General features: G+C 42.3%; 1 protein-coding gene across 1 annotated transcript in view; it reads right to left on the bottom strand.

Moving 5' to 3' along the window:
• Positions 1 to 15078, bottom strand: part of kcnh5b (potassium voltage-gated channel, subfamily H (eag-related), member 5b) — a 250314-nt gene that overhangs the window by 194657 nt on the left and 40579 nt on the right. Inside the window, exon 5 of the mRNA XM_033641955.2 lies at positions 8240 to 8355. Coding sequence (XP_033497846.1) covers positions 8240 to 8355 — 116 coding nt within the window. The remainder of the gene's footprint in view (positions 1 to 8239; positions 8356 to 15078) is intronic.

The raw sequence follows: 15078 nt of genomic DNA, 5'->3' as shown, positions 1-15078 counted from the left end.
GCTAATTAGCAGCAGCGGCTCACATCCAACACCGAGCTTTTAAAATACTCGACTCTGTTGTTACACTCATTAATAACAGCTAGCCGTGCGATGCTACAGTTAGCGATTATTTGTATCGTTACCTGCCGACCCAGTCTGGAGCACATCTCTCTCTGTCTGTGTGTGTGTGTGAGTTGAGTGTTCATGTGTGAGGCGATTCAATAGCGCATCGCTACTCTACTTAGTAGCTGTAGGCTAGTCTATCATGGGAAGGTGAGACGGCACCTGGGTGTGTTTATAAAAATGCAGCATGACGATATAAACATTTCATATACCAGATATATCGTGGGCCTACCATAGGCTGACCAAACGTCCTCTTTTGCCTGGACATGTCCACTTTTCATGTCCTGTCCGGGGGGTGTTTATAAATTGATGATAATGTCTGGTTTTCCTTGTGTGTGTGTGTGTGTGTGTGTGTGTGTGTGTGTGTGTGTTAGAGTGCGGCACGGGCAGCATATTTCTGTCCGAACCCGAACCGAGCCCAACATTATTTAATGACCAAAGCACTGAGTTTGTGTCACACAGTTGTTATGGTTACAGGCTATTTAACAGGCCGGGCGTGCGCCATGGGTGCTCCGCGGAGAGGGAGACCTCCGTGTTTGAGACGGGAGCAGACGGCGGGAGGTCCGAGGCTTCCAGCGAGGGGAGAGGGAGAAATATAACAAAATAAGATAAAATAGGAAAACTTGTCTCCCTCTTTTATTTTATTTTCAGCATTTAATCAAGGCGGGCGCGGGCAGCGGAAGGTCCGAGGTTTCCAGCGAGGGGAGAGGAAGAAACAAACAGCCAATGTGTGTGTGTGTGTTGTGTTCAGGTGTTGTCATGTGCCCAAGCAATAAACAGGACAGACAATAAGATTTTATTTATTTTTACACTACATTTTCACTGAAAGCTGACCGAATCCGACCCGAGCCCGAATACAATTTATACATTTTTGACCAAACCCGGCCCGACCCGTCGGGGATGCCTACCGTCGGGACCCGTCAGGCTCGGATCGGGTAGCCACACTCTAGTGTGTGTATGTGTCCCCTATCTATAGGGGCCTATCTGAATTTCTGTCTTTGAGAGATATTATTTTGTAATATAACTGAATTTTCTATCCATACATATAAACTTTAAATATATTAAAATTATAAGGCATCTTTGAGTAAACTGCGAGCATCATTCGGCCGGGCCGAGTGTCCTCTTTTTTGGAAATCAAAATATGGTCACCCTAGCCTACCATAAACTACAGGTTATACAGTTCTTTTTTGATTGTATCAGTTATCAGCCATGAGAAGCAGGTAAATATCGGTTATGGTATCAGTTGAAAAAATCTGTATCGGTGCATCCCTTCAGCTGATACTAATGCAGCAGCAGCTGCTACCACTACTGGTGCTGTTTCTTCAAGTGCTATTACTACTACTGCTGCTACTACTTCTACTACCACAACTACAACTACTACTGCTGCTGCTTCTCACCATCCATAACTACTGCCACCTCTATATTTGTAGCCTACTTCTCCTGCTACTACTTCTGCTAGTACTATAATTAATAACACTATCATTGCTACTACTGTTACAAACACTTCTAATGCTACTGCTGCCTCTACTAGTTGTACCACTGTTAATGCTACCACTACTACTACTACAGCATCTATAGCTACATGTACTGTTACTACTCACTTCTACACTTGTAATACTGCTTCTACTACTGCCACTGCAACAGTGTCTATCACTACTACTACTATTATGCTTGACGTATCTGCAAGTCACAAGTGTCCACACCATCAGACACGATCCTTCACTGGCGTCCTGTGTGGCAGGCTTTTGCCTGTGTGTATACATCCAGCATTTTCGACTGCGGGACACAGATAGGCAGAGAAAATGGACAACAATGCTGTAGGCGTGAGTTTTTGATACATTACTCCCCACATTTTATGAGGATATCAGTTTGTCACATGGAGAATCTTGCACGGAGCACGAAAGATCCAAATGTTTCCTCATCATGAGTCCCCATCAGTTCATGTCTGTGCAGCCATCCATGCAGAAAGCATAAGTGAGGCTACTGAACTACTCCTGCAACTGCTACTACTGGTATATTTACTGTAATGAACAGGATCAGACTTAGTGTTTATAGTGGTTATGTTATCAAGACGGCAACCTTACAGCTACAAATAATGACAACACATTCATAGGAGCTAGTCTCAGTTAGCCTTGGTTAGCTTTAGTTAGCCTCTGTTAGCCTCATTTATCCACACAGTAGGACTCAGTGTGGTGTGAAGTAACAGGGCGGGCCGGTAGAGCTGAGGATCAACAGCTGGCTTCATAACGGAGGAGCCGCATCTCATCTCATCCTCATCATCAGAGCTGCCAATTAAACAGCCCGCGGTCAAGAGCAGTACCGCCGCTCAAAAATTAGACTGCCAATTAGGAGCCCAGCAGCGTTGTGGGGAGGAAAGAAAACTCTGCTTATGTGACACTCGACAGCGTCCTCAACAGAAGACGCCAGCTGTGCCTTTCAGGCTACGGAGCAGATGGATCACCTGCGATATCTATTGAGCGTGCTCAGGACGTTATGCAACCCTCTCCCATCCTGCACCAGGCTGGGAAATGGGGAGGAGGGTGGATTAGCTTGGAACTTATTTTGCCTTTTTCTCCTCCCTGCCAACACTAGCGCTTTCTTGCCTTTACATTCTCCTCTTCCTTCCTGTCACATCTCTTACTCTCACATCCTTCTGTCCTTCTTTACTTGCATAACTTCTTTCTCTTTTCCTTCTCCTTCACTACATGATCTTTGTTCCTTCCTTCCTACACAACTTGAATTCCTTTTAAAACGCCAAAGTGAATCTGAAACTTCATGTTCTCTTCTAGACATAAGAAAACCTTATGTTCACAATCACCTTAACTTTTGTAATAATGCAAATGACCAGAAATCAAACTTTGGAGCAGCTTACCCAACAGAATGCTGCGTGGTTCACTCCATATTTCCCATAAGCCCCAGAACATCCCACTTTAAGCTGTGTTTAGATGATACTGGAGTCGTCAGAACATGGCGTTCTGTTTTGTAAATATGTCTAACATCAATATCCAAGTCATATTTATGTCTGACAAACAGATTTATCTGAGAACTCCCAACTTGGTGCTCAGTAACGCAGAGTTAGCAACTTTAATCAATATAGTCCTAATTTGCAAATGCGCCATATTTTCGAACCCTCAGTCATAAATATGAGACTGCTTCTCATCTTTTTTATCATTTGTAGAGAGTAAACATACATTTAATGGACAACTTTAGCATAGCAGTCAAATTATAAGGTCCTTTTAAGTGTATATTTAGGTAGTTGTGAAGATATACTATACAGGATTTTCTTAAAAAACAATGTATATACTCTTACAAAAATAATCCCTCTTAATCATCACTTATGGCCCACTAGACGTGTGTGGTGTTATCTGCAGCGAGTCTGCCTGTATTATGCCTTATATTTTACACACAGGTGAATCTGGAACTTTATAAAAAGTAGTGACCAGGTAGTAGCAATACACATCCAAGAAGAAATTACAGACACAGCGCAGAAGACGGCAAATAAAGCAAATTGTGATGCCAAGAATGAGTGAATCTGAGGTTGGCTTTCATTTTCACTAGCGAGCACTGAAGGAGAGGACAAGGATAATGATAATTAATATAATATGGCAGAGTTGTAGTTCTATAAAGTACATCTTCATAGGAGTAGTTAAAATTAAAAATACTTTACATTAACAACCACATAAAATGTCCTTATATGTGCTAATGACTACATTGTTATGTGTTATAAACAATTTTTTGCTATATGTTTATATAATGGGTTAGGAGTTGAAGTAAAGAGTTGGTTCTTCTACATTTGATAACATTCATGTCCTATTACTCCATGTTGCCAGCTCGGCTTCTTCTCCGGAGTTTTTGTGCTCCACTGTCTTGCAGGCATAGGCGGCGCTGGGGGGCAGGCTTGGAGGTGCTTCAGCACCCCCAAAGAAGCCCATAGCACCCCCGTAGCACCCCCAAGAAATGCCCAAACAAAATTTCATTTTTTCACTGTCACTGAATAAAATTGTTTTTGTTCAATTGTGTGACATGATCTGGTGGTCATATTATTAATAGGCTATCTATGAATAGGCTAATGCATCAACGATAAATAATGTATTATCGGGTGCCCAATAAGACATTATTTACAGTAGGCAGCACCTCTTGCCTCCGGCGTTTGAAGACATACCTGAGGAACAGCAGTGGCAATATGTGCAACAGTAAACTGGCATTCTTGACCATAAACACCAGGAGGACCAAAGATCTGGACGCAGATAAAATCATCTATGCCTTTGCCAGCAATCACAGTAAGAGACGCATCATTCTTCTGTAAAAACATCTAGTGGTGAGTAACAATATATCAGCCTGCCATAGGCGCAGTACAGGGATTATTTTTTATTATACTCTGGCATAGTTGATAGTGTTGTTGTGTTGCATTAGTGCAGGCTGTAGACACTTCCTGAGGTTTCTACCATTTAAACTTCTTATGGGGGTGAGTTTTTCCTGATTAGCTGTGAGGGTCCAAAAGACAGAGGGATGTTGTATGCTGTAAAGCCTCTGAGGCAAATTGTTATTTGTGATATTGGGCTTTATAAATAAAATTGATTTAAAAATTGTCCCAACTCAAGTGGATGGAGTCGGTTTGATGAACAATAGAAACACTACAGCCGTTCACGTTCATGGCAGATGACACTGCAAAGATAAAACGCACATGTTTTTACAGACTGCTGACACAGCTGGAACGTTTAGCACGTGCTTGGCACCACAGTTTACACAACATATGTTCACAAGTTTGTGTAGATGCTCACAGTGTTGTATTTATAGTTAGTATTGCACTCATGGTTCTTGGTGTGGATGGCCTTTTACGCAGACATTTCTGAAAGCCAGAAAGGACTGAATGTCATTTTTTTTAGTCAGCAAAGATTTCAGCTAGAAAGTAGAAGAAACTGTATTATAGATGTATGATTTCATGCCTCTGGGTTTTAATGAGCTGTAGCTTTTTGCATGCTTTTACTCCTTTTATTTTTGTATAAAAATAAGAATCCCAGTGATGCAGAATGTCCACAAAGTTGGTGGACTCACAAGAGACAGATTTAAGAAATGAATGGTCAAAAGTGAAGCAGAGATATCTTGATTTTTAGTCTCTAGTTTTGGACATTTTTCATCATACAACCCCCCAAACTCAAGCCCACTTCTCCCAAACCACACTCCTTCAGTTTTCTTTTAAAGGTTTGAAGTCTTAAGTTTCAGGGGTTTACCATTTCCATCTTTCCTTCCTTTCACTTGCTTGCCTCCCTCCTGTCCTTATTTGCTTCCTTCCTCCCTAACATAATTCCTCTTTTCTTCCTTGCTTAATTTATTACTTCTCCTTTCCTCACTTATTGAAATACATCTCTTTGCCCTTTGATTTTTCCCCAGCTCTCTCATTTCACTGCATCTTTCCTCCTCCATTCCATCCTCTCATCCCTCCTTCTGCCCTCATCCCTCTTAAACAGCCCTGGAAGTAACACTTTTGCTAAAAACCCACACTGCTTCTCGCCTCATGTGTTAAGCAGGGATGAAACTCAAACAGATTCTGATTAAAGGCGATACACCTCACTCAAACCCTCATGAATAAAACAGGTGGGTGCGCTCCGGCAAAAAAAAAAAAAGAAAACATAAGCCATCATCTCACCCCGAAATCCATTTTCTAAATTTCCAGCAGCAGTCACAATCATTCAGAGTGCCCACAGCACCCTGCTTCTGTCTCCCCACCCAACATGAAATATTAATGACACCCGCAGTCCACAGGAGCACAGCGCTCCCGGGAAGAGAAAGCACCGCTCGCTGTGTCAAACAACTGCAGTTCCAGGGAAGTTGGCATGTGCGTGTAAGTTGAGGGAGGGTGGGGTAGGATGGATGTATTGAGGGAGTGGCTGTGTGCGATTAAGTAAAGTATGCATGTGTTGCTGTGTCAGTTTATTAATGCATGCATCAGTGTGTGGCTGCGTTAACTCAGCGTTAGTACAACAGCTTGAATGTGCACTTAATGTTTTATGTAAAGATTTATTTGTGCAGAAATAATAATAAGAGCAGAGAGTTGCCATGGTGGCATATTTGTACAGCCTGTGTGCATGTGCAGAGGAGTGTCCTGAGGTGGCCTGCAGCAGTGCTAACTTCCAGGTGCCAGGTTACCTGTTGTGGCACTGCTGGTTTGTTGTTCATTAAATGAACACTAAAGTCACGTTTGAGTTCAATCTTGTAAGTTTAGGATTTGACTATGTTGGAGCTTTCCAAAGCATTGAAGAGGCTGATCCTTCAGATCGATGTTTTGTTTTGTTTTTTTAGCAAACTGACACTCTTTGGTACCATGTTTAGAAAGAGCACTTCATCTTTTCAGACAGACAAATGAAACCCATGCTCACTGAGAGATTCCATTTAAGGAGCTAATCGAACAGTGGCTAGCTAGAACATGATTTTAAGACATCGGCTTTCAAGAAGAAAGGGATAATGCCCTCGGAGGTGTCAATTATCAGGAGCTCATGGAAAACGGGGAGGACAGAACCTTCTAACACAGAGCATTATGTGGCTTATACCATGGTCACTTGCCAAAGAAACAAAAATAAGACCATTTTGCAATAAAGATCTACAGTTTTCCACAAGCCATAAAGCCCAGTTCAGACCAAAGATTCACGACAAGACAAGTTGAAACACACACCTACTTACAATGCACCATTCTGCAATGCTTTAAAAACCTGCCAGTCACACGAATGCAACCAGATGAGACGGTGTATCATCTCTATGCAACAACTCTCTGTACTTCTGTTCTGATTTGCAGCTTTTCAGGTTTATTTTGTGGCTGAATATAATTTGTAGCTTCTTAGAATATGAACGAGGATAGTGATAGTGAGATACTGGCTACAGCTGCATTTGTAGTAGTGACCAGCTGAGTGTCAGGTGACACCATCAGCCAGTTTGAGTAGGGTTGGGTCAGTTCTTGGTAATACCAATTCGGTTCGGTACTCCGTCTTGGACCGGGTTTTTTTTTTTGGAGACCAACCGGACCGCATACGTCAGGCCCAAACATACTCAGGCGGAACGTACGCGGAGCGGACTCCACGTCTGGACTGAAAGCAGACGTCCGCAAGCCCTGTACGCGCAAAGCTCAGACTTTACAACCATGCGGACTCCGCTCCGCACACCAGTGTCACAAAAAAGACTGCTCGGCATGTATTTTTCACATCGCAGGGATTTTTCATGGACATTTTTACAGGAAACTACAACGTGGAAGTGCGCTCGACTGGAAGTCCGAATGAGTGGGGACATTCCTCGCGGAGTCCGCTCCGCTTATAGTACGCCCGAGTCTGTGAGAACCTACGTGTCTGCCTCTTCGCCAAGCGTACAGCGAGCAGGAGAGAGAGGGGGGTGGGGTGGGGACTGAGCTAGGGGGTGCGAGTGTGCATGCGCCGAGGCCTCTACTGTAGCCTGGAGTTTGTTTAACAGTGACGGGGAGTCTGTAATGGCGGACAATTTAGTCTCGAAGAAATCAAAGAATGCGCCAATATGGCAACACTTTGGCTTTGAGTAAGCTGCAAAATTTATTTGTAAGGAATAAAAGAAACAACGTGTTACTGTCACTCTGTTGTCCTATGGTCGTTTTTTATTTTAAATGAGTCAATTGCGCCCCACAGTGGCGAAAATCCGGTATTAACGCCTTGATGCGGTTTTTCACAAAAAACGGACTGTTTTTTTTTTTCTTTTCTCATACCGACCCAACCCTAAGCTTGAGTCATGCTCAGATCAGCCAGTTCACACCTCTCAACTTCTCTCTGAAACGTTCTAATATAGTTTCATTTTGTTGCGAATCTTTGGTCTGAACTGGGCTACATGATCGCACACAGTGTAATGCTGTGCAACACCTGAGCTAAGTATGGACCTTTGGCCACATGATGACACAATGATGAGAACCAAGAGACGTGGCTGGGAGCTCTGGGGAAAGCTAGCAAGTGGACCACGAGTTTCACCAGTGAGAGAACACTGGGGACTTGGTTTCTATGGTTACCTGCTGTTAAATATATCTCGCAAACTGCTTTGGAGCAACAGTTATAAGCAGCATGACCTTGATATAATGTGTACAGTTTGATGTGTACATATGTTCTGTATGTGTGAGTCTGCAGGTGCTCACCTCTGCCAGTCTAGACTGTTTATGGCTGACTTCATGTTTGTCGATGGGCGCCAGCTTCGGCAGCGTGTTGCGGTTGTTGGTGAGCGCTCGTGTCAGCCGCGCAAACTTGGTCCATCCTGCAGAAATGAGACATTAAACACAGCTTAGATCACAGTCATGACAACCCAACAACTTTGAGAATGCTTCTCAGCTGCAAACACAAACACAGTCAGATCTCAGACACTATTGTTGATACTGTCCCTGACTCCAGTGGGGACGTACTGGAGTTACAAAATATTCCCACAGCCCCCACTTGTACCTGCCACTACAGGGCTGGAAGGATCTGTGTTTCTCCCAGTGGGTAGTTCATATTTACAATAAACCTGACGTGATGTAAACGCAGCATAACCCCCGGGTTTTATGGCAAACATCCGCCCTGCAGAGAGTGTCCTTGAACACAACTGAATCTCCAGCAGCTGCAGGGTTTCTGCAGGGTGTCCGATGTGCTCTGACCTTCGTGTTGAAGCAGGAGATGAAGGAGAATTTCTCCTTCAGGGGATCAATACCATGAAAGTTATACATTTAGCATGTTTGTCTTGTGAATATGAAGGGTAAGGGGGGAAAGCAACTGTCTGTGGGTACGTATTGAACTTCAAATCATTGAAAATGTATTCTAGCCTTGTCTTAGTGTAGTTAGTGCTTTAACCACTTGTATACTCTTTTTGTAATCAGTGCTTACAACCAAGATTGTGTGGAAGATGGTAAACTGGGCACATTAGTTCTTTCCTATGGGATCATGGTTTCACACACGGCAGACAATATGCAATACTATGAAACATGTACACATACACCCAGTGAGTGCTGCAAAATAGTATTTAAATGATAGAACTGAATTTATATTAAACATTTCATAAACACAGCTAATATTGTTTCGGATTACATTCAAGAAATAAAGATTCACGATGGCTTAACTGACTGCCCTCCCCCAAAATATGACCATAAAAATCATTTGTGCAAGCAGCAATTACAACCCATATGTACAGTTATCGTTGGGCAGCAACCTCTAGTGGCTGAGGTGATGCAGTATAAAGAGCGACAAAGTGCGAGTGGGGAGTAGGTGGGGTGGATGGATGAGTCAAACAAACAAACACAGGACTTAATACAAAAAGTATTTATCTTACATAAGAAGACTGAAGTTTTGTAACAAATGTACTTCATTTATCCCAAACCATGATCTTTTCCCTTACCTTATCATGTAGTTTTGTTGCCTAAATCGAACCGCAACCATTTCACGACGTTTACAACAACAGTTAATGAACATTCACAATGTCGTTTTTGTGTCGATCTTCTGCCACCAGTAGGGGCAATAATTCGGGAGACCCTCCTGTAGGTAGGACCAAACAACCTATGTGGTCGTACGGGTTGGAGGACTTGTTGGCTTAACTGTTTCACTGACCAGTATTTTTAGTAGTTTACTTGGGACTCCAAACAACTGCAAAACTCATCTGTAGCCCAGATTTAGCATGACAGGTTAACAGCTACATTACTGGGGCACTTTGCAGTTACTTTTTCTTATTATTGTTTTATTTCTTTGCAGCAACAAAAACACAGGAATGACATTCAGATATGAAGGTAGGGGTGGTAGGGTTGTTTTTACCATTGGCCATCAAACTATATAACTCCTCCCCTTTCTGCAGGACGGACAGATGAAACATTGGACACTAATGTATCATACTACTAATGTTACTCCAAACATCTTTGCTAGCTCCTCTTTCAGCCCCCGGTATTTTTCCAGCTTCTAGTGTTCGTTCTTTCTGATGTGGCTGTCGGTAAGGATTGCTACATCTATCACCACTGCCTTCTTCTATTGTTTGTCCATCTACACGATGTCCGGTTGGTTGGCCATCACCAGTTTGTGTTTGGATCTGGAAGTCCCACATGATCCTAGCTAGGTCTTTCTCAACCACCTTCGGAGGTGTCTTCCATTCTGACCTTGGGACCTCCAGCCCTTACTCAGTGCATTTGTTCCTGAAAACTATGCCAGCCACTTAGTTATGGCGTCCCATGTTCGCTCTTGCTGCCGGCATCTTACACTTTGTTATTATGTGCTGAACTGTCTCAGGAGGATATATGACTTGGCAATGCTGATTCGTGAACCATGTAAACCATAGTAACTCTCTCCTGCCTGCCTGCCTGTGGTGAGACAGGATAGGGAGAGACAAGACTGAGTTACGCTGAGCAGCCAGCAAGTTGCTAAGAGGGTGTGAAAAGATTAGGTTGAAAGGTTTTTTCACCTGCAATTTCTTCACACCTCCATTGTACTTTGTATTATTCATTTTGGCACACTTTCATTGCAGTTGCAGTTTAATGAAAGTAATGAAGGCAATGAGCCCAAAGAGGGAGGGGCTTAAAGATAATGTGACTGGGCCAGTATTGTGCATCCTGATCAATATTCCTGCATTTTCTGCCCAACTTTATATTCCTTTCTGTAACTTTAACTTGTACGTGACCTTTTTATTTGTCACCTCAAAGCCAGTGATGAATACACTCTCGTTTTGGGGACCGATAAGCATTTTATCATACTGTTTTTAAAAGGTGCTATATACATAAAGCTTATTATAAATGCAGTGAAAATGCGCAGCAAGCATTGTGAAAAATTACTGTTTGGAGCCAGAGTTGTGTTTCATCCATTCCTGTTTGTGTCCAAAATTTGAGTTCCAGCTTTTATTATCATATTAGAACCATTACTGCCAAACAAGAAGCCCGTGTTCACTCTCTGTCTGTCTAAATGATACAAGCCTGTTGAGCAGTGGTCATTTTCTGGCCACGGTTTTGGAGGACGGGTGCTCCTACTGTACTGCTCTATAAATAAAATCAAATGTTTGAAAGGGCAGAGAGTAGCACAACAGAGGCACACCACATACAGTAGTCACACATCGTGATCGACCGGACCCTTTGAAGGGACCATTACCAGTAAAAAGTGGACTTTGAAATAGCTTTTAACCCCGAGGCCTCCAGCTGCCTGAACAGCCCCCCCATTTCATTTCAACCATTCAGTTCTCTGTGCAGCAGTATGAGTGAAGCCAAACACAGCACTGTGCTGAGACCCATATAGGATGAATATCAACAGAATACTTTACTTTGCGTCCCAATCACTCGACTCCCCTCCAGGGAAACTGTTGCATTGGCTTTTGTGTAGCTTACTATACATCTTCATTTGTAGAGAAGCTTCTCTTATGGGATTTTCTATATGCTAAACTGGCTCTAGATCACCAAAGATAATAGGCCTGGGTGCTCTTAGCCAAAATGGAGCTTTTTCCAATATCTTTGCAGGAGGAAAACTGCTGCAGTAGTGCTTTTATCGCTCACTATATACTGCACAGTATATTGTCAGCTGTTCAGAAGCATTGGGTTCAGTGCCTCTGGGCTCTGTGCAAAGATAATTGTCACTTGCTTCTCCTAAGCTAAGCTAATAGCAAGAGGCAGTATCTATCTATCTAGTAACTATCTATAGAAGCCCTGCAACTTAACATGACTATTTACATCTTAAGAGGCTTTTTCTGCATTTCCAAAACTAATTTCCAGGGCTGGTACCTGCGGTTATTCCACAGGCTAGTTAATAACATGTCGGGCAGGAAATCCAAAGTGTGGGATCATTTTGAGAAGGTGAAGGACAAACCCAAGGTGATATGTAAACTCATCTTCATTGGTCGACTACAAACATGACGTATCATCTGAAACATGGAAGTAGCTACATGCCCATTAGCCTAGCCTGAGTGTCAGACTGAAGCTCCCAGAACCTTCAGACTGACATGGCTTCCATTGAAGGCGATTTATGAGGGGGAGGGAATTTGATTTTTTCCCTAACCAATCAGTAGAGATCAACGACTCACCCAGAATCTGACATCATTAGTATCCATGCCTCGGGGGTGCCGAAAACAAGCGAGCATTGCCCGTTTAAAATGTCTCCGTCGTCGTGCACGCCCAGCTGCATCGCCGTTAAATCCAGTTTAGCAGCTTCCTTAATTTGGTCCTCCATTAACGCGAGTAGTGGCGAAATACCTCGATAGCATCATTAATGTGGTCTGTAGGATCTGTAGCGGTCGCCATTGTTGCTATCCTCACCAGTTACCCACCGGCGTACAGCTTGACATCAGCGTGGCGCTGATTGGCTAATCGCTAGACCCTCGGCGTACATTGGTCCGTCCATCGTTTGGACGAGATAAATCACAAATTCATTGAAGTATGCCAGACCAGAGATGCAAGCCTACTCAGTTGAGTGGGCGGGGTCTATGGTCTGGAACCAGGCTACCATTAGCCCACAGCGTCATTAACAGGCGGCTCGCTCAGTGTGTGACGTGCACTTGGAGATAAAATATAGGCCTATATTAATGAAGGTTCATTAATACGGTTTTATATTTCTCTGTAATGTAGCACAGTGTTAACAATGTTACTGATACTATTCTTTCTCACACCTTCAACTCAAACCACCAAAATATGTCATTTAATCATTACATTAATATCGTAAACATGCAGGAGACTAGTCAACTAATGGCCCTAAATGACGACTATTGTTTGAGTAGGAAAATTCTTAGTCGGGGGCAGCTCTTATTGACTCAATGTATTTATTTAAAAAGGTTTAGCAAAGGACAGAAGTTGAAGGATGTTTTGAGAAGCGGATCCTTATGAAGAAAAAAAAAAAACGTTTTTATTCTTGACATTTTAAGTGAGACTGTGACCTTTGTAAGACTGCTAACAAAGGTCACAGTCTCCTCTTACAAATGAAAACTTTAATTATGAGCAGTGAAACACATTCTTGCTCACACATCAACACACTCAGCTGAGGGGTTTCTGCAGCCTGGTCCACCAGTCGCTTCAGGTGGCTAATAAAAACAAATCTTTGATATCTATTGCTGAATAATACACATTACTGAGTCAGTCTGAGTCCTCTCTACTTGTCAATCAATCAATCAATCAATCAATCAATCAATTTTATTTATAAAGCCCAATATCACAAATCACAATTTGCCTCACAGGGCTTTACAGCATACGACATCCCTCTGTCCTTAGGACCCTCGCAGCGGATAAGGAAAAACTCCCCAAAAAACCCCCTCTAATGGTTTAGAGGGTTAAAACACTTGTGCAAGTGTTTTAGCAATTGCCATTATTACAAAACTGTCATTGCCAGTATTCAGAAACATTTACATGAGCTCACTTTAAATTGAGGCTGTGTAACAGTCTCCCCAGACTGTCTTGAGTTGGCCACTTTAATGACCTCATTATGAAAACTCACGGAGAGTAAATGAAAAAAGGGAAAAAACAAGAACACTAACACCAAGCTCAGAGGTTTATCTGAGATCTGGCACCGTGCCTTCAGTCCCAGAGGAGGACAGGAAGTCTCACCTGTGTGATTTGGATGAGGTTGAGAATTAAAAGAATTTAATATTATACTGTTCTTTTAATCATGATCTTAGTTAAGCTCCTGAAAACAGATGAATGTATGTACGAGAGCGCTGTATGCTTAATTTGTTCATTTTCTATCTGATATCGTGTGTGTGACACATGTACACAGACCGTTCTCATCCTTACGTGGTCAAATACCAATGCTTTGCCACGCCCCTCAACATGTGATACGGTAGCCAAAGGCACACTTTGACGTCTTTATGAGACGCACCACGCTTTCAGCTAACTCCAATGTAAACTCCAATGTAATGTGAATGCAATACTTCACACTGAAAGCAAGTGACTTAGAATAAAGAGCAACAAAGTCAAAGGGGGGGTGATGGGTCAAACAAAACAAGACTTTAACCCGTGAAATTCATGACACCAAAAGTCAATATTGTTTTTATATAAAACTGCATTATTTTCGTGTGGTTGTCGCGCACAGCCGTCATTCACGTGACATATTTATGTGACGTTATTATTATGTAACAAACATACTTATTTAACCAAAAACATGATCTTTTTCTAACCCTAACCAAGTAGTTTTGTTGCCTAAACGTAACGTAGCCGTGCATCACATAGAGACATTAAAGGGTGCCCCATGTGTCGCTGTTAGATGCTGGGGCATGACAAAGCATCGATATTTGACGACTTGGGAATGAGAATGGGTTCGGATACAATCCTGTGACCAGAGCTTTTGGTTGGTATGCATTTCTCCAAGGTATTTTATATAAGTAGGACCTGATAATTATATAAAGGTGTCCTCACGCAGGGGCAATGGGTTCCTTTTTAATAGTCATAAGAATGTAATAAAGTATAAAACTGCATATTTCAATGCCTGAACATGGCTGTGCAAAAACAAAATTACAAACAATTCAACATTTGCTCAGTGTTTTGTAATTCCACAGGTCAGGGATCACCTTTAAGTCCATAAAACTATTAAAAACTGTGCATTTCAATGCCTGAACATGGCTGTGCAAAAACAAGATTGTAAATAAAGCAACACATCTAAAAGCCTCGTGATTTGTTTGTTTAGTAAGTCTGTATGAATTACCCTTGCTCCATACTCCAATCAAGCAATTAGTTCATTCTTGAGTTCAGTTAGAAGTTTGTGCCAAATTTGAGGAAACTCCCTCAAGGCCTTATTGAGAGACTGCATTCACAATAATCTGATGGACATAAAGTTACACTGACTTTGACCTCAGACCACAAAAGTCTAATAGTTCATTGTTGAGTCCGAGTGGATGTTTGAGTCAAATTTGAAGAAATTCCTTCAAGGTCTTCTTCTGATATCACGTTCAGAAGAAGGAGACAGACAAGGTCTGTGACCTTGACCTTAGTCCACCAAATTCTAATTAGTTCATCATTGAGTCCAGGTGAACGTTTGTGCCAAGTTTGAAGAAATACCCTCAAGGTGT

This window comes from Epinephelus lanceolatus, chromosome 15 (genome assembly GCF_041903045.1).
Source record: "Epinephelus lanceolatus isolate andai-2023 chromosome 15, ASM4190304v1, whole genome shotgun sequence".
NCBI classification, from domain to species: domain Eukaryota; kingdom Metazoa; phylum Chordata; class Actinopteri; order Perciformes; family Serranidae; genus Epinephelus; species Epinephelus lanceolatus.
The sequence above is the reverse complement of the archived record's forward strand: the minus strand, read 5'-3'. Positions and strand labels throughout refer to the sequence as shown.